The sequence below is a fragment of the Anopheles cruzii genome, chromosome 2 (assembly GCF_943734635.1).
Source record: "Anopheles cruzii chromosome 2, idAnoCruzAS_RS32_06, whole genome shotgun sequence".
NCBI classification, from domain to species: domain Eukaryota; kingdom Metazoa; phylum Arthropoda; class Insecta; order Diptera; family Culicidae; genus Anopheles; species Anopheles cruzii.
The window spans coordinates 45,032,411-45,050,991 of record NC_069144.1 but is presented as its reverse complement, the minus strand read 5'-3'; the positions used below and the strand labels follow the sequence as shown (position 1 = coordinate 45,050,991).

The 18,581-nt window shown below is 54.2% G+C and overlaps 1 protein-coding gene across 1 annotated transcript; it reads right to left on the bottom strand.

The window, feature by feature from the left end:
* Positions 1-1,068: 1,068 nt before the first annotated feature.
* On the bottom strand, positions 1,069-17,191 carry LOC128268742 (homeodomain-interacting protein kinase 2). The gene is made up of 8 exons (XM_053005937.1): positions 17,012-17,191; positions 9,543-9,863; positions 5,175-5,275; positions 4,895-5,104; positions 4,371-4,817; positions 3,688-4,290; positions 2,290-3,605; positions 1,069-2,218 (listed from the first exon to the last, which is right to left on the bottom strand). The coding sequence occupies exons 1-8, from the start codon at positions 17,174-17,176 to the stop codon at positions 1,290-1,292; spliced, it is 4,092 nt and encodes a 1,363-aa protein (XP_052861897.1). The 5' UTR covers positions 17,177-17,191; the 3' UTR covers positions 1,069-1,289.
* Positions 17,192-18,581: the final 1,390 nt, after the last annotated feature.

Sequence of the window (18,581 nt, the reverse complement as noted above, 5' to 3'; positions counted from 1 at the left end):
TTTAGAAAAAGTTTTACGTGTGGCTTGGGCTTGGTATTTTAAAGAGACACGATCGGATGATACTTTAGATAAAACACACATCTTTACTTTCAGCCCAAACGAAATTTTACGACTCTTTGCGTGGCTCCTACACTTTGTAAGTTTACATACGCAGCAGAGCAGCTTCGGCTACCTCTGTGCTTAGATTGATGCCTTTCCAAAAACAACATAAATGCGTAATTTTTACACTTTACTTCTCGCACATTTAGCCATAATATTTATACGACGTGGAGTCGTATCCATCGTTCCTCTTTCCTTCCTTTACACACCGAGTTTGTGAACAATTTCCCTTTTTCTGTTTTGAGCAGGTACAAACTATTTCGAAAACTTTTACACCACACGCTCCTCTCTCTGTTCTCTACTCCGTTCTGCGTGATTCTCAGCGTACCCATCTTGTGTACTGTTTTGCAACCAACTAAAAACCTCTCACAGTAACTACACTAGAAAAATGAAGGATTATAGAACAAGAATCGCTCTCGGTACAAAACGCATTACGATAGGAAATTAATTTAGTATACACACCCTCGGGAACCCTTGCAACTTGCATTCAAGTGCACTTCCCACGCAAAGACGATGGCCACACACCGTTGCCGGGGGCAGTAGGTGCACCACCGCTTTGCGAAACCCCGTATCAGTTCGTTTTGTATGTACAAAAAGATGTTTCTGTTTTTGCTCTCGGTCCTAGCCCCGCGCGGGCCGCTGTTTACGTTCACTAAATTAAACCTTTCCTTGCCTTAGTTCTCCCCGGCAGCCAGCCATTGTGGGCCCACTCAAGGACATGCTTTTCCTAGTCACTAGACGTCCAATACACATGCAAAACAGATAGTATTACTACTGGGCATCTGGTTGGAGTAGCATTAGAGATAGAGAACACGCAATAGCAGACGCCAATCGGGGAACACACATCTAAGCGCAACCTAAACGTGACGAGCTTGCCCTCGACGAGTCTCGCAGCAGGACACACAATGGAGCCAAAAGAGAAAAAAATATAAAAAATAAACAAAAATTACAACTGTTTTGCTTCCCCTAACGCTAATTATGATGCTACACACCATTTGCTACAATGGTTCATGAGGTGCGCGGGACCGTGCGGTGAAGCTTCCCTAACCGATATAAATGACGCTAACAAAAGTATAAAAAAAACAGGGTGCTGATCACCCTCTCCAAATCGTGTAGGGATGAGGATCACGATCACCCCAATCAAGCGTCGAGATCCCCGCAAAACACCGTCCAAACAGCCGTGGAGCACTTTACTCGCCAAACCAAGCGTAGTGGTGTTTGTTGGCAATCTGAGCCGGACTGAGCGGTCCGAACTGGCCGTACTGTGCCGTTGGGAACTGGATGTGCGCCGGCAGCGGGTGCGTGGGCAGAACCTGCAGCGGGAACGACGGGAACCGCTCGGTGACCGTGTCCTTCATCGCGTACGGCGAGCTGGTGCTCAGTGGAGTCTTGCGTACCTGGCGGCTCGAAGCGTTGTGCGCCGGCGGCGGTACGACGCGATTGTACGCGGTCTGATAGGGGGCCGCAGCCTGCGACACGAAGACCGCCGATCGACGGTACATGTCACCCTGGGCGTAGATGTCCTGTTGCTGCTGTTGCTGCTGCTGATGATGGTGCTGCTGCAGAATGGCGCCCGGCGAGCTACCGAGCGGAGTGTTGGCGCTCGGCTGGTGCTGACGGTAGACGACCGGTGTCGGAGCACCCCAGGAAGTGGCACCGGTCGGGGTGCTCTTAGCATGGGCATGGGGCGGCGGCGGTGGAGCGTGTCCAATCGAACCACCATGGCAACTGCCTCCGCCAACGGCGGCAGCTGCTGCTGCTGCGGCCGCCGCTGCCGCTGCCGCCGCGGACGAGGACGACGACGACGAAGGCATGTACGAGGAGGACGATTCACGCTTGTGTCCGTAGTGCGACGAGGACGACGAAGAACCCATCGTTGGAGGGGCCCAAGACGATCGCTTATCGATTTGCTGTTGCTGCTGCTGCTGCTGTTGATGTTGCTGTTGCTGTTGCTGCTGCTGCAAAGGATATTCGTACGGGACGAATTCACTCGGTTCCTGCTTCGGTACGTGCAGCGGTTGTCCGGAGGACGACGACGGAAGCAGCAGACACTCGTTCTGGGCCATCGCCAGCAGGCGCTTCTTCTGCGACTGTCCCGCATGCTGTTCGTACTTGATCGCTGCAGAAGAAGCAAAAAAGAAGGTTAATATCCGCAATCTGTTCGCACTGGGCAGCTTATTGGTCACTTACGCTGATGTTTGGGACTGCGCCGTTCGCTCTCGCCATCGCTATCACCGACCGTGACACAAGCCGTCGTAGCCGCCGAGGACGAGACAGCCGTCGACTTACGCTGGCGGCTACTGCTCCCGGTGGAACCACCGCAGGGAGCTCCACTGTGTGCCGTGTTACTAATCACGCTCATATGCTGGTGAGCCGGAGGTTGCAGATGGTACTGTTGCTGTTGTTGCTGTTGCTGCTGGTGCTGTTGCTGCTGATGCTGCTGATGCTGCTGATGTTGGTGTCCGCCACTGCCCGATGAGCCGTTGTGGGCAAGGCTGGACGAGGAGGAGGACGTCTTAACGCCGCATCCACCGTTGCCGGCACCACGACACGAGGACGATTGGCCGTTACGGTGGCAGCTCGTCGACGATTGGTGCGCTGCCTTCGTCGACGACGTGCCGTGTTTCACTTCCGGCGTCTCATCTTCGCTGTCCGAAATCGTTATGACCGCCGTCGGCGACGGTGTATCGTGGATCGTGATCGTCTGCTGTTTGTTGCTGCCACTGCCACCAGTATGATAGCCACTGCTGCTGCTGCTGCTGGCCGCTGCATGACTACCACCACCATGGCCGTGGTGTGACGATCCGTGATGGCCGTGACCATGGCCACCGTGGTGAATGTGGCCATTCTGCTGCTGCTGCTGCTGTTGCTGCGGCTGCTGCTGTTGCTGCTGATGGTGATGGTGGTTGCCACTGCTGTGATGGATGTTGCCACCACCCATCGCCATCGAAGATCCGCCGTACGATGACGACGCGGCCGAAGACGACGAATGGTGCACGTTGCTCGATCCACTGCCCGGCATCGACCCGGAATCCACCGGCTGGTAGTGCTGCTGCTGTTGCTGCTGCTGATGGTGGTGTCCGTGATGCCCGCTGCTTCCGCCGCTCGTCAGCTGCGGTTGCTGCTGCTGCTGCTGCGAATGGTGATGATGGTGATGGTGGGACGGTGCGGACACCTGGGCCTGAGTCTGCTGAACCGGGGGCGCCTGCATCGACTGCTGACTGCCACCGCTGTGCGGTGGTCCCAACTGTTGCTGCTGCTGCTGTTGCTGATAGAAGGCGGACGAAGAGGACGATCCGGCCCCGAGTGTGGCATTGCTGCTGCTGCTACTGCTACTAGCGGCCGGCAAACCACCGCCCGTCTCGTGGTACTGCGGACACATGTGGCTCCGGTTGCTGTTGTAGCGCTGATGCGGCGGTGTGTTCTCCTTGACTCGTTTCTTAACCGGCGACAATTGGTTGCTTTCCTTCTTGTCGTGCCGGGAAACGCTGGAATATTTACGAACACTAAAAAACATCACAATCTTGCTCCTGTCCTCCCGTCCGAAACCCATTGGTCGGTCGGATTCAGTGCAGCGCAGATACTTACACCAGATGATGAACGGGTGACTCCTTCTTCGGCTCGTGGTGGCTCGTTTGGATGTTGAGGTGCGGATTGGGGTAGATGCCTTCCAGCTTCAGGAACGGAGCCGAGTCGACGATCAGCGAGTGTGCGGGGCCCGGCTGCTGTGACCAGGACGGAACGATCGCTACCTGGCGCCCGGACTGGGGCCAGGCCACGTTCGGTTGCACGGCGTTGGTCAGCAGCATCCGCTGGCCGGACGACGGTTCCACCATCGACACCGGCACCGGCACGTTCACGTACTGCTGCGGGGGAACCTGCAGCGGGGGCTGCATCGTGGTGCCGCCCACCACGACGTGCTTCGTCGGGCTCGGCATCGCCTGGTAGCCGGGCGGACACAGGATGCTCGACACGAGCTGGTGCTGGAACGCGTCGGGCCGCGCGTTACTGTACTGCCGACCCACGTTGCGCCCACCGTAGATCTGGTACAGATGGTTGTCGTACGTGGGGGCCCGCTCGCGGACAATCCGCTGGACCTGGTTGTTGAACGTGATCGTCATGTTCTCCGTCGTGTTCGGCACAAAGTTCGTCACCAGCGTGGCCGTCGTGGGTTGCACACTCAAGTTGTAGCTGAAAGCGCAAAGAGACCGTCCCCCGTTATTAGTATGCTGGCCAGTATTGGGGACCGCGCGGCCCGTTGGCCAACTTACGTGTGAATCATGGAGTCCGTTCGGCGGCACACTTCCATCATCTGCACCGAGGCCTTCACGTTGTTGCAGTGCGCGTAGTCGACCAGGTGGGCCAGCGTCGTGAACGGGTGGTTCAGCGCCTCGCCGGGCGTTATGCGGCGCTCCTGGTCGATCGTCAGCATGCGCTTCAGCAGATCGATAAACTCGCGCCGATCAGTCTTCTCCGCCAGCAGCTGGCCGCCCTCGATGTCGGTCGGCACGTTCACCTGCCCGATGTCGTCCAGGCAGTTGAAGATGTACTTGCGCGCCTCCTTGCTCTTGTTGTTGGTCTCCGCCTCGTGCTCCTCGGGCGTCTTCAGCCGCCAGAACGGGTACGTTGACTCGACGTCCCGGTAGAAGAACTTGGCCGTTTTGCTCGCACTATTCAGCATGTGCTCGGTCGGGAGACCCTGTGTCTGCGATATGTACCTGGTGGTGGCGACAGGGAAATGGAAGTGGTTTAGTTTAGTTTAGGCCCGCACGGACGCCGCACGCTGGATACGCACCTGATTTGATCATACTCAGAAGAGCCGGGATACAGGGGCCAACCCAGGAACAGTTCCGCCACCACACAGCCCAGCGACCACATGTCGATCGCCTCGCAGAACGGCAGCCCGAGGATGATCTCCGGAGCACGATAGTAGCGCGACTGCAGGTACGTATTGCACACCGTTTTGCTGACGTGTGACGCAGACCCGAAGTCGATCACCTTCACGCTGCAAAGGGGGAAACGGAAGTCATTTTAATATGGCCACGGTCGCAAGGGGGTAGCAGCTCGATACGTACCGGTACGGCTGTCGGTTGGGATCAACCAGCATGATGTTTTCCGGCTTCAGATCGGCATGGATCAGTCCGAGCTGCTTCAGTTTCAACAAAGCCGTCAAAACCTGCAAAAAAGAACAGAAAAGGATTAATCCTAGGGGGTTCGCAACGAACATAACTTATCCTCTGTGATGGCTCGAAAGTGGGGCATAGTTTAATTACCTGCCGCCGCCGGCCTCGCAAAACAATCGCACAGACAGACACAATGGGTCGCCAGAAAGTCTGCGCCCTCTGCCCGCCGTTCGCTCGCCCCACCGGTCGTCGCGGGGCGACGTTGCATTAAGCATTGATTTGAAAAGTTTTCACAGTTCAAAATGGCGCCAAAAACCGGGACCGAATGGCCCCGTCGCCGTGGCGTGGCCTCCACTGGCAATAATCGGCCACTTAGCGAATAAGGCGCGACACAATCGGCGTCGTGCTTTCGGGGGAAAAGAGCATTATTGGCACACCATCAAGGCACACACAGCAAAGTTACTCTCTTCTTTACGATGACGACGGCGGCCACCAGTCGCGTCTCGCGAAATCATAATTTCACAAGTGCGGAGAAGATTAGTGCCACGAGCCATTCGGCAATCCGAAGCATAACTACGACAACCAGCCAGCCAGCCAACGCACTGCTCCGCGGGGGGAGATCGACCTTTCCAGTGTGCCATGGGAGAGTAGTAATGAGCGCAGTCGGTCCCCGGGTTGGCCACCACGCAGCAAACCAACGGACGGCGCCCTCCCCACCAGCCAGCCAAACACCAGTAAACAAAAGTTTCGTCGACTAATTTATGCAATTTACGGCATTCAAATGGTGGCGCGGCCCCGTTCCGACTACCAGTAGCTGCTGCTGCTACTACGCCACACCATCATTATCGGCCCAATCGACGGCGCCCGCGAGTTGGACCAATTTTTGCTGGCCCCCGTTTTCGTTGGCCCGCTTCGGTTCGGTCGTAGCCCGCGGCGCGCTGCACCACCAACCAGTCAGTCAGCCTCCGCCGGAAATCGCAGACTGCGCCGCTCTGCTTAGTGAAGACGATCGCAAAAACACAATCATATTTGTGTGATAGGACCCGCCGGCGGCCGGGATCCAGCTGGTCAGGACAGAGCAAAACCAAAAAAACGGCCCCACTTAAGGGCTTCGCGGAACTGGGTTCGAAATCTCCCGGCCGCGACGCGCAACAACCAGCCTCGACGAAACCACGGAACTGTAACACAACATGGCGGGCGGCGGACTCTCCCCGGAGCGCCGGAGCAATTGCGCCATAAATTCAATTAATCGCGTATGCGGTTGGGTGCATATGATTTAAATAAAAATAACACAACTAAAGCGCCGAGCGCCACTGAAATCGGCGCAACGCAGTGGATGCGCGCGGCGGCTTGCGCGGACTTGTGGTGTGTGGCAAAACAATAGACTTTTCAATTAAACCAGAGCGCGGCGCGCGGGCCTGCAATGGACCGATTGAGAAAGGAGGCCCAGCGATTCGGAATGAGGCCTCCCCGTAAGCCACCCCCCGGTTATGCTATTCACAACAGTTCAGCGATGCATCACCAACCCGGCCGGGCGGGTGCTTTCTATTTACGGTCGAAAAGTGAAGCACAAAACAGTACTACAACAACAATAATCCTCTGCAAAAGGTTTAAGGTGTTGCCAAAAGTACCGAGATAAATTCTCCTGTTATTAGCGATCGTCGATCGTCGGGTTTTAATTGATTGAAAAATGATGTCATAAGCAGCTCTCTGGCTCATCTATGTAACTATCTCATCTCACCGGACTACCCCCCTACAGTGGCCAACCCCCAAAGGGGGGCACGCGCATCAGGTTGCCAGGTTGCCTGATTCACCACCTACAGCGAGGGAGAGGCTTGGCTTTTAGGCCCATTTTTGTGCGGCCACAGAAATCGTCCCCGCAGAGAAACACCGCTCGCTCGTTACACCCCTTTTAAGGATGCTGCCACCGTTAACGATGACACAACCACGCGCACTGGCGATAAAGGCAGAGACCTCCATTTCCATATCCAGTGAATCGTGCTCGTGTGCGTTTGTTCCAAAAAAGAAGCGTTTCGAGCTTCCTTTTTGGCGTGGTGACGCGACCACGGGTTGAGGCCCCCCCCCGCCCGAGAACCAACTTAAAACGATGATTAAAAAGCATTCATCATCGTGCGAAAGATGCTGCTGCATGAAGCGGAAGACTACATGATAGGACGGGGACACACAGAATTGATGATGATTACGCTTATCTGTGCCGCCGCAAAAAGAATGTTCGAAAGATCACCATGCCAAGAAGTCCGAGTGTCCGAGTGCGTATGATTATCGGGACGGAGCGAGACGTTGGCGGCGGTCCCATCGGCCGGCTGAGAAACGGGTGCACGATCTCTGGGGCCCAGCATTAACTGTTGGCTGCTGCTTCGCAAGTGATGCCGCGCCGCGCCGCAGCATCACGGTCATAATAAACTCAACTTTGATGATCATCAACAGTGCGCGCCCTGGTGGTGCTGCTACTCCGTGCGGTTGACTGAAACCTGTTGAGAGTTGATTGATTTGTATGCATTATTCGCCAGACTCCTCTCGGTTCTCCGGCTGAGCGGGAGCCAGCTGAGGCCACAGACAGCGCTCTTATATCCCGTTAGCAACAATCGCCGGGCCTATGTTTTTGCCTCGGTTCCCGGCGAGCAGCAGCGCAACCCTTATTGGGTCACCCATCAACGAAATGAAAGCTCGACCGACCGGGTTGGTACGCTTCCAATCAAGAGCATCTGTGGGCCCCGGTCAAATTCATGCGCGCCTGGTCGAACCGAACCGAAAGACGAGATAAGCAAAATGACATCCCATCCCGTCCGGTGAGCCCAGAGCTAGCGAAGAGGATGGCCCGAAAATCATCGCCCGGGGGGGATCGCAGATCCGGCGGGGCCTGATTTCCTGTGTACAAAACCCTATGCAAATTTTGCCAAGGGGGGCTGCTGCTGAACAAGCCGGGGTGTTTTGTAGTCGCGCCAGGGTTCGGTTCTGGTGCCTGCCTGCCTGCCAGCTGCTACAGCTCCCGGCCAGCCCCCGATCAGCGTAGGACACACACCGGCTCTCGTGGTGTGTGATTGGCTAGCGAGATCGGACGAATCTGCGCGAGAAGAAGAAAGCAAAACCATGCCCTACATCCTACACACTCTCTTCCCGACTCAAGTCGATGAGTCTTTCTTCATCAGCGAGCGGTGCCGTGGCCTCACCATAAAGTAGAATGGAGAAATGTACACCGCGCGCGCCAGCAACAGCACCCCGGACACGACTGACATTCAGGGCGCATAAAGATCGTTCATAAAGGCGAACTGGCTGGCGATGTGGAGGAGGTGATCTTTCCCCGCCAACACGATCACCGGGCTGCACATACACATTAATTGCTGCACGAAACGTTTACCGAGCGTTCCGAAGCAAGTGATCCAAGGGAATTTGCTGCTCTGGCTTGAGTAAATTATTATTCGAAACGCATCGGTAGCAGCGCACCAGAGAGGACCTGCATCCTGCTGGTGCCCGCAGGTCACTGCCTGCACACGCCTCGTGTATCGACAGTTGGATGGGTCAAGCATTAAAAATAAAATAAACCTGCTTGCCTCGGCACAGCCTGTGGCAACGCGTAACGCAACCGGCCCGGGCCAGGACTTCACGGTCTCCACCGTCGAAATAAATCGTCGATCGTAATCGCGCGCCGCACAAAAGGAAAAGGGCGAAAGGCAAATTCAACACCAGAGCACGCCGCGGCCGATCCCAATGAGACCACGACAACCATATCTGAGGCCAAACCAAACCCCAGACCTGGCACAAAATTAATGTGCAGTCGCAAAACAGGTTTTTGGGGCGAACCAGCGAGAGCCAGGCGGGAGGGACCCCATAATCAACCCTTACCCGACACCCAATGGCGACTTTGGGGCGACTTCGTTTCATTGGGCACTTGTTTCGGGGAAAAGGCCCTTCGCGGATCCTTTGGTTGGCCGCCGCCAGAAGAAGCGCGACACGACCCAAAATTGTAACGGGAAGATCTGGGTGGAACTGGGACTCGATCTTGGGCGCAATCTGTAAGAAGAACCGTACACTCATGGGCACCACAACACCGATAAGCGGACCGCAGACAATATTTCTGTTCCGGGAGAAATGAGTTACCAACAGCGTCAAACCACGGACTTCGTGCAGACACCACAGGTTCTGGGTGATAAAGGGCTGTACAGACGATAACTGATTAGAGCCCCGCGTCCGAGGTCCGAACTCTACTCCTTATCGGACAGACACCACCATTCGAATGAGCTACGACGAAGAGTGTTCTAGAAACAGCGAAGCAACTCGTAACGGAGTGTTGTGACTTACCTGCTGCAGAATCGGCCTGATGTACTTCAGCGGCAGCGGCGAGAATTTGTTCTGCTTGAGGAAGTCGTACAGGTTCTGCTCCAGCATCTCGAACACCAGGCAGGTGTGGTTCTTGTGCTGGAAGCACTCGAACGCCCGCACGAAGTTGAACTCGTCCGCATTCTCCTGGCTGAGGCGGCTCAGGATCGACACCTCGATCTGGCCCTGGCGCGCGTACGACGGGTGGTTCTTCAGGATCTTGATGGCGACGATGTCGCTGGTGCCCTTTTTCCAGCATTTCACCACCTGCCCGAACGTGCCACGGCCAAGAAACTCTAGAACCTGCACCGGAAAGTCAAAAGAGAGAGAGAAAGAGGAAACATTGATCAGTGGCGCACACGACTCAGAAGGGGATTCGGGAGCTACACACGACCGACCCTGAGGATCGTTTTCTTTTCCCCCCCGCGGAAGTCAGCAAATCGCATAACCGTAAACGTTGTCACAGAGGGCCGCCCGGCAGACCCTTCGCCGCCCGTCCGTGGCGGCTACCGGTTGATCGTTTTAACACTCGGCGCCCCAGAACCGTAAAAATCGTTCGGCCGTCCGTCCGTCCGTTCGCTTTGCCTAAAACTAACGGAACCGGTTTTGCGCTCCTCTTTCGGGGGGCCCCACCTGGAGAGGAGAGTGTGGAGCCAGGCACTGGCCAAAGATGCCGCCTTCGGAGAGAAGAAATAAAATTTAGCACCCGCCAGTGGTGGTGGCCGCAAGGCGCAGCAGCGGGTACTCTACATGTCGATGAAATTGTGAAAGTAGCAGCAGCGTGCGACGAGTGATCAAAACGAAACGAGCCACCGGGGGCATATTAATAAAAGAAAAAAACAGTAGACCCCATCGCACACACACAGCGAGAGGCAGGCACACCAACACCAAGTGTGGCCGGGCCCTTAAAACATGTTTTGGGGCCGGTCACGAAACGACGGCAAAAAAGGCCCAGGCGCGCAAATAATGTTCTGACGACCGGTTGTTGTTGGGGGGTTGTGGCAAAATCTACGCGGAGCCGAAAAAGTTGAGCCAAGGTTTGTTTTGAGGTCACACCACCCCGCTTAATGACTACTGCTGCGCCCGGTGCTGCTGTTGTGAGTTGTCGGGTTTTTTTGTTTTGCGCCGAGTGTTTCCTTAATTTTCTTGTCAACCCCCGGCCGGCCGGCCAGGCCACGGTGAATGGTGACAGCAACAACGCGGGAAAAAAATAATAATAATGGCGGAGAAAAGGAAACGAGAACCATTTTTGGGGCGGCAAGATGTGTGGCAAAAGCAAACTGGTTCAAAGTGGGCGACATGGCGAAAAACGACAGCCACAAAAAAGGGGTACCACCGGGCAGCACCAGCAGCAGCAACCTGCGCAGCAACAACAAGGAGCGGCCACGGACTTCTGAGAGGCATAGAGAGAATGGTGCCACACTCCAGTAGTAGTGCCCGGCCCCAGCATTACTGGTTCATTCTATTTGTTTTAAAATTTGGCTCGACCTCGGAGCAAATTGGGAAAAAGAGTGCTGCAAAAGGGGTTGCCCACCAACACAAATTGCTGTGGCTGTGGCTCAGCACACGCACACTAATATTTGCAACACATTGTTCGAAATACAAGCCCCCGCGGACGGACGGATCATCGGACCTCGCAGCCAGCCGTCGGTACACTGGTCGGTTTCTCGGTCAATTGAAAACCGCAAATCAGATAAGCTTCTCGGGGCCGGGGCCTATGTTTTATGAAACACCCCACCGACGAGCCACCAGCGGGCGCAATGGTGCGCGGCTGTGGTCTGTTGACAAGCGCGAACCCCCTTGGTCTGGTGGTGTGGCTGATCGTGCATGAAAAGGCCGCATGCTGCTGGGTGAGGAATCATTTGCACCACACAGCAGACTGTCCCATAACTCATAAACACCTTCCCAGAGGCCAGAAAAGACCTCACCGACCGTTTGTGGTGTGGCGCGGTAGCAAAACTAGCATTAAGCGCAGCGACGACCAGCGGCGCCGCATACAATGGTTGGCCAGTTTTGAAAATGCATTCTAATGAAGAAGAGATTAAGACACAACGTTGACTGTTCTCTTTCGTCAGCTCACAACAATCGCCGGCGCCGGTGCGCAATCCGGAGAGATCGTGCCAGCGACAACATTGTGGCGTTGTTGTGCGGGTGGGTGATCATCATCATCATCATTGGGATGAGGAGAGATCGAAAGCAACTTGACGACTTGTCATTTTGGCCCCGAATATGTTAACTGAGATTAGCGTTCTCACGATCGAAATATGGAGGGCTCAGCAACAGAAACATGAGGCGCACAATCTTCTAGAGTTCTTCAAGAATGGGGTCGTTGACGCAATAATGTCGAATTCGATCGTTGTAACGGCATGTCGGACACTCCCAGTGGTTCGCAAGACTGAACAGGTTGCGACATGTTCGGGGCTCGGCTTCTCCAAAGCCGGACCGCAGAGGCAAACGAAGCGTGAAGGCAAGTTTTCTGCCCGTTTAGGCAAATGAAATGTGACAGTGGGTCGCGAATAATGATCTAAAACCAATCTAAAACATTCATTCTGAGCGCCTTCATCAAACTTTGTCCCAATTAGTTGGCCAATTTCATCAGTTCACAATATTCGATGTATCTAGAAAGATGAAGACCGACTAGGTTCAGTTCTTATTTGGATGATCGATGTGTTTATCGCCACTCAAACAGTTTTTCCCCACAACCTTGGTTACTCTTCTCTACTCATCTAAAAGATTTTCTATCAAATGAAAGATACTCCATTTCTGTAACCGATTGACGTGATAAAAGATCGGTCGTTTTGATGAGTCTTTGTCTTGTTGGGTTCATCTGCAACGAAGCAACATTTTCGAGTGCGAGAAGCAGAATCAGCAGAATCTTTTGGAGAAACATACGAGAAATCTCCAGAAGAAGCTCTATTTGTTGTATCAATTTCAGAAGAACTTTGAGGCATTCTTTAACAATCTCTCCATTTGGTCTTCCCAGGAACTAGTATCATTTTGACGTAGATGAAGTTCAAAAACAAGATTTTATCGGAACCAAGAACCCGCTGAAACAGAAGCTGTCCAACCCGACCCCACGGCTGGTCGCACGTGGCGTAATAACGCTTTGATTTTTAAACGAAGAAAAATTGCAATCTCTGTGATCGGTCCCTCCTCCGCTCACCATGATATTCGTCGCATTGGATAACTTGTGACCTTTGCCCATAAAATAATGTCACCGAAGACACGAATTAAAACGAAAACGATGACGAAAGAGAGCAGACGAAAACCCTTTCGAAAATACGCCATACGCTACCCGTGGCCGGTATCTTCGTGGAAATGAGCGCGCCAAGAAGCCAAGAAGGTACCACTTTGAAAGGGCGCATCTGTTTGTTATTGTTATTGTATTTTCACGTTACCAACTAAATTGTGGGCCTTCCATCAGTTGCAATGCCACCATCCATCTGACTTGAGGTGGAAGTGGTTCACTCAAATCGGTTATCTGGTGAACCTATTACAATTCTAAATAGAAACCCGCGACCCACCCGCGCGGCCGATAATGGTTTGTTTTCGTCGTGGTCATCCTCCTGAACACGCCCAGATAATCGCCGTGATCGGGGTCTCCCCTCCCCACGCAAAACATGGAGGAAAGCACGCCATTAAAAATAACCGCGAGCCACGACACAATAGGAGCTACTACTACTGTTGGAGCCCGATTGCCCGAGTGGGTTGAGCAACATGCCGATCAGAGCCCTCAACACAACAATCGATAAGATAGTGGACCGGCCGAGATCCACGTTCGCCGTTCGGTTGTTGTGCTATTTGCCTGTCACGATACCCCACCACCATGCCCCGGTTCTTCTGTGCGTGAACTTATCACTCATCTTCGCCGATCGGGCGGCGGCGGCTACTACTACTGCGCTGCCTGGTCGCGGTTAGCAACCAAAGATTATCCTCGGCCAAAGTTCGGCAGGGCCATTGTTGGGGTACGTCAAATACGTCAAACGCGCAAACGTCAAAGTGGCTGCGAGCTGCTGTCCGCCTTCCATTTCAAGCTTCGCCAGGCCAGCGAACACAAAAGAAGGGGGCCCGGAAGGGTCATGCTGCCAACATATTGCGCCGGTGGTGAAGAGAAAGTTCCGAGCCGATCCGATCCGGTGGTGCGTTTCGCCAGCCCTGTATAATAATGGGGGGACCTTTCTTTCTCTCTCCCTCGCTCGGCCGGACGGTGGTGTAGAGATAATGACAGTTTGCACAGAGCAGCGCAGCCTGCAGCCTGTGCGCTCTGGTCGCGTAGGAAATTATTCACGGGGCCACACGGCGGTGACTGGCCACTACCGCCACCATATTCACACGGGCGGCCCACAATCCGTAGGGAAGGGTAAGAGATGCGTCCGCCGATGTACTCACCGCCGACGACTATTTATTTTACGTTTCGTCATCGTGATACAGAGACACAGGCGGTGTCGATGATGGGTTTTAATGAGCAGACAACAGCGCGAGAGAGGACGAAACCGCGAAGCAACCAGCAGCAGCTTCATGTGGACTTCACGGCAAGAGGTACAATGTACGGGGTTTAAGTGTGTCCACAGCCTGGGTCGAGTGAGTGAAATTTCATTCACACCAAACACCGGTTCGCGGGTAACTTTACGGCGGAACGTTCCGGACATCCTGCCCACAGGGTGATACAACACCAATGAAGAGATATTATGTATGCATTGTGCGATTACTCTTACAATGCAGGTAGGACACGCAACGCCAACAAGTAGTTGTCCGCGCTGTCAGACTTCCAAAAAGGTGTGCCTTGCGTAACACACTATTGAAATCCCAAACTTATTGCCATCACCCGTACTCCGGGATTCCGGGTGACAACCGTTCGCACTTACCGGAGCGCCCGGATGCGGTCCAGACTCGGCGACGATCGGATAGCTCCAGCAGCAGCCGGCAATCAGCGTTCACCCTGGTCTTCTAAGGAGCGTCCCGTTAATTCCGGTCCTAGCCGGTTCGGGGACTGCAGCAAAAAACAAAATCAAACCCCAAGCATATCTCGTCCGGTATCGCACAACAAACCGCAGCAAATCGGAACGACAAACCGGCGAGCGAAGGACAGAGAGCAGAACGAGCTAAAGGCAAATCTTGCAAGCCTTGATAATGCTGTCTGCTAGAAGAGGGGGGACCGGCTACAACCTTGGCCACCCACCGACCGGATACCCCGGACTTACACGAGCGTCTGGTTCTGAACGGGGAGTCGCCAGGTTGGTGGTGATACACGCCGCCGGAGCGCGCATATGGCGCGCGGGCGACATCGATTTTCTTACCGAAAGAAGGTGCTCCCCGTCGTCTCAGACGCAGACAGTCTAAGGTCTCTCTAAGCCGGCCCCCGAGCGGTGACGCGGTATCCAATTTCCCGCGGAAGACCTGAACTCTGCTTCTTGTGGTCCGTCCCTACAAGAATTGCGGCTTTTCGAGGGTTTTAAAACAAACACATTCGGCGTTGCTTTGTGGTGTCCTCCTCGTAGTCTGCCGAAGGATTAGGTGACATGGTGCTGCGTCCTCGACGACGACGACGACAAATCATACCGCCTTGTACGCAACATTATCTTCGGTATGTTTATGACGAGCGAGCTGCTCTGCGTATACCCCTAAAACCTACTACACCCTTGGGTACCGAAACCGAACCGAAATTGGCACTTTACTTTTGCTTTTTATCTTCGCCCGGCATCCGGGCTGCGTCATCGGAAGAGACGACTGCAAATGACCCTGACTCGACTTGCCAGAGGGACGACTACACACTTCGGCACTACACCCGGACTAAGCCGGAGTCCTTTGAGGCCAACGACGAAGAAGATATGTCAATGGGGCCACATACAGAGCAGAGAATAGTGCGGCACAGTGAGTGGGTGACAACATATACACCACCAACCCCCACCGGGAGAGGAAAAGGAAGCGACACCGAAAGGCCACAGCGCCCTGCGGCAAGGGCAATGAACGCTCACAGCGCAATTTGCGTCAGCCAGAGCCCGTTTTTATGATGTTTGTTTCTGTTGCCTATTGATATTGCACTTTGGCGAGGCCACTTTTTTTCTTCCTTCTGACTACGCGCCAAGGAACCACCACCAACACACTACGCTGGAGAAGACAGTTATTGCGAGCTGTGTGTTGTGGTGGGGTGCCGGGGAAACCCCGTTGTTGCTGAAGTTTTCATTCGCGGCCCGAGCCCGGCGGCCGGGGTGCGGCCATGCCGCTAGTTGTTCTTAATTACACCCGTCTTTTCCGTTATCTTCACGGTCGTATACACCACCGCGCAGACTCTCTTGGTGGGGCTCGGTTGGTGGTTCGGGTGTCCGCGGAGAGGAAAGCGTGAGCGTGTGCAGTACATTATTGTTGCTGAGGGGGGTGGTTTTTCTATTTTATCCAACAATAATTTACACACTTTACTCATCATCATCGCTGGTAACTCCCACAGGCACTCGTGTCCGTGTCTGTGACTAGCGGTCCTAGCGTGGTCTGGCACGCCCAGAGTCTAGAAGGTTAGGCTGTGGAAAAAGCCTTCGGTGGAGTGTTTTCGAGGCCACAGTCCAACGTCCCTAGAGACACTCTTCTTGGGGACGCACCCTGCGCAATGAGCGTCTAATTACAGAGAATGGCCTCGGTTCGTCCTGATTGAAATCCCGGTGTGATACCAGATCGTCGGGCACCAATAGGTGAGATAGCGTGTGTTTGGTTCGATGCCTTGAGACCACAGGAATCCAAAAACCTATAAGCACTCCACGAACTACACCCATAAGGAACTGCTGGGAAGGTTGTGCGTGGCTCGACCGCTGGTGCGTGTGAATCACTGAGACCCACCGCTCAACCCGTGGGAGGACATTTCAAAAGAGTTCTTGGTCAACCAGTTCTACGAGCCAATTTACGGCGTTGGAAAAATTTGGAAATCACCGTACTCCCCGCAACGAGGTTCCCGAGGGCCAACCCCCCACGCCCAGTCGTAAAGCGCGAGTGTGCCCGCGCCTACGAGGCATTCGTGACGCACTGATTTACGACCTACGACGGCAGCCGGCGGCGAGGCCAGGTGAGACTTGCTTCACGCGCTTTGCAGAAACAATTACCACAAAAAGTTCGCCGAGGCCAACGAAAAAAAAATGCACGAATTTTTGGGGCTGAGATAAGATATCTGTCTGACGGCGCGGGCTGGTGGCCATGGTGAACTCACCGATACGAGAAAGAGTTCATAAACCTAGATCAACAAACACATCACAACGTTGCTTTTGAGGGGGGATTTCCGGTGTTTTGGGACTAGCCGCTAGTTCTCCGACACTCCAAAACGGGGAACTAGTGGCCTGGGTAGTAAAATCGTTTGGTCCGACTCTAGATTTTAGGGTGCGCTTCTTCCCTAGCGAGTTCCCAGATCGAAATTCCCGTTCCAGGGCGTTTAGTTGAACAGCTTCCTCCTCGGCCGGGTGTGGACTTACCTCATACTGGGCGGACAGTGAGTAGAGCACCTCGTGCTGCACCAGCTGATAGTCGCCGTCGGCGCCGCTGCTCGAGCGCTTGCTGGAGGTCTGCGTGTTGGCATGACCTCCTCCGGTTGCAACCTTTGAATGTGCCGTCTTGGAGCCGTTGGACGGGGCGCCCATAGCCCCGGAAGTCGCAACCGTGCCGCTGCCGCTGCCGCCGCCGCCGCCACCACCGCCCGGTACTGCGCCGCCGCCACCGCTGGTCGCACACTCGCCGCAACCACAAACGCCCTCTGCTGTAAAGAAACGAAGGAAGGTTAAGGTAATCTGATTAGATTGTCTCCTTTTCAAACACTAAAAATGGCGGAATAAATAAAGTATTGCACAAACAAAAAGGGTAATACAAAAAATTCTTAAAAACAAAAACTTGTTTGGTGACCAACTAACTAAACGTCGTAACCTTGGAGTGTCCACCATCTCGATGATAGTTGTTTTAGTCTCTTTCTCTAAAAGAACTAACAAATGCTCAGCATAAAGAAGAACCAATGGGCATTGTAAAACAAAATCCCCGCGAGTGGCTCGAACCTTAGGACGGTTTTTGCTCACGCACCTCAGAGCGAGGATGCGTGCCACGCGAATATCAATACGGGGCTAATGCGACGTTAGAGGCTCGTGACACTTTCGCTCCACAATGTCCAACGGGGACACAAAGGAGATATACCACCCCGCCTTTAAGAACGCAAAAACCACAGAGTTTACGGAAAAACCTCACTAAACGACGCTAAACAGACCGTGACACGTGCCCGGGCCCACCGGGTTTGCGTGCGTATAAATATGAGCAAGGACCAGGCAGGATATCGAAAGGAGGTCTCACAGCAAAACCTTGCCCCGGGCGGGGCTTAGCAATAGTTTTGGCCAAAAAGGTAGAAAGGACTGCGCATCAAGCGCCGACTGGGGCGCTCACCTGATGATTGATACCCTGCGGTCGTGTGCTCCACCACCACATGCCGCGACCCAAACCGAGCTGTGAACCTTTTTGCTGGAGGCCCCCAAATTTTTATGGCGTTCATAACTTGTTGGCCACATTTCGGGCGGTTGGGGTTCATGTTGATTAACTCCGAACCCTTCTCGAGAACACGCACCACACCAAGCGCCGACCGCCGGTGTGTGTTGGCAAAACATGGAAATCAACCGATCGGAACGGCTTAACGCCACCAACACCAACACCAACAGAAGCCGGTAATCTTGGGAGGACACGCAATGACACCCCGAAAGCCAGCCACAAACAAAATGGAGCCACAGAGCACACCGTTTGGAGCGGGAAATTCCGTTTTTATTTATAAAATGCTGCGCACGCTTGTGACGCACAACGCGCGCCGGGTGGTGCCTGCGTTGGAGTGCGTGTGTGGGTTCGCTTACTGTAAGACGGACGCCCCGCGGGGTTGAAAAGCCGATTTTTGTTTTCCGTCGATGACATTGCGATGAGGACGACGTCGGTTGAAATTCCTGTCGCCATGGGAAAGTCGTTTAAAAAATATGGGATCAGCCAAGAGAGGCCGATTATGCAGAGAAGCCCGCGCGCAAT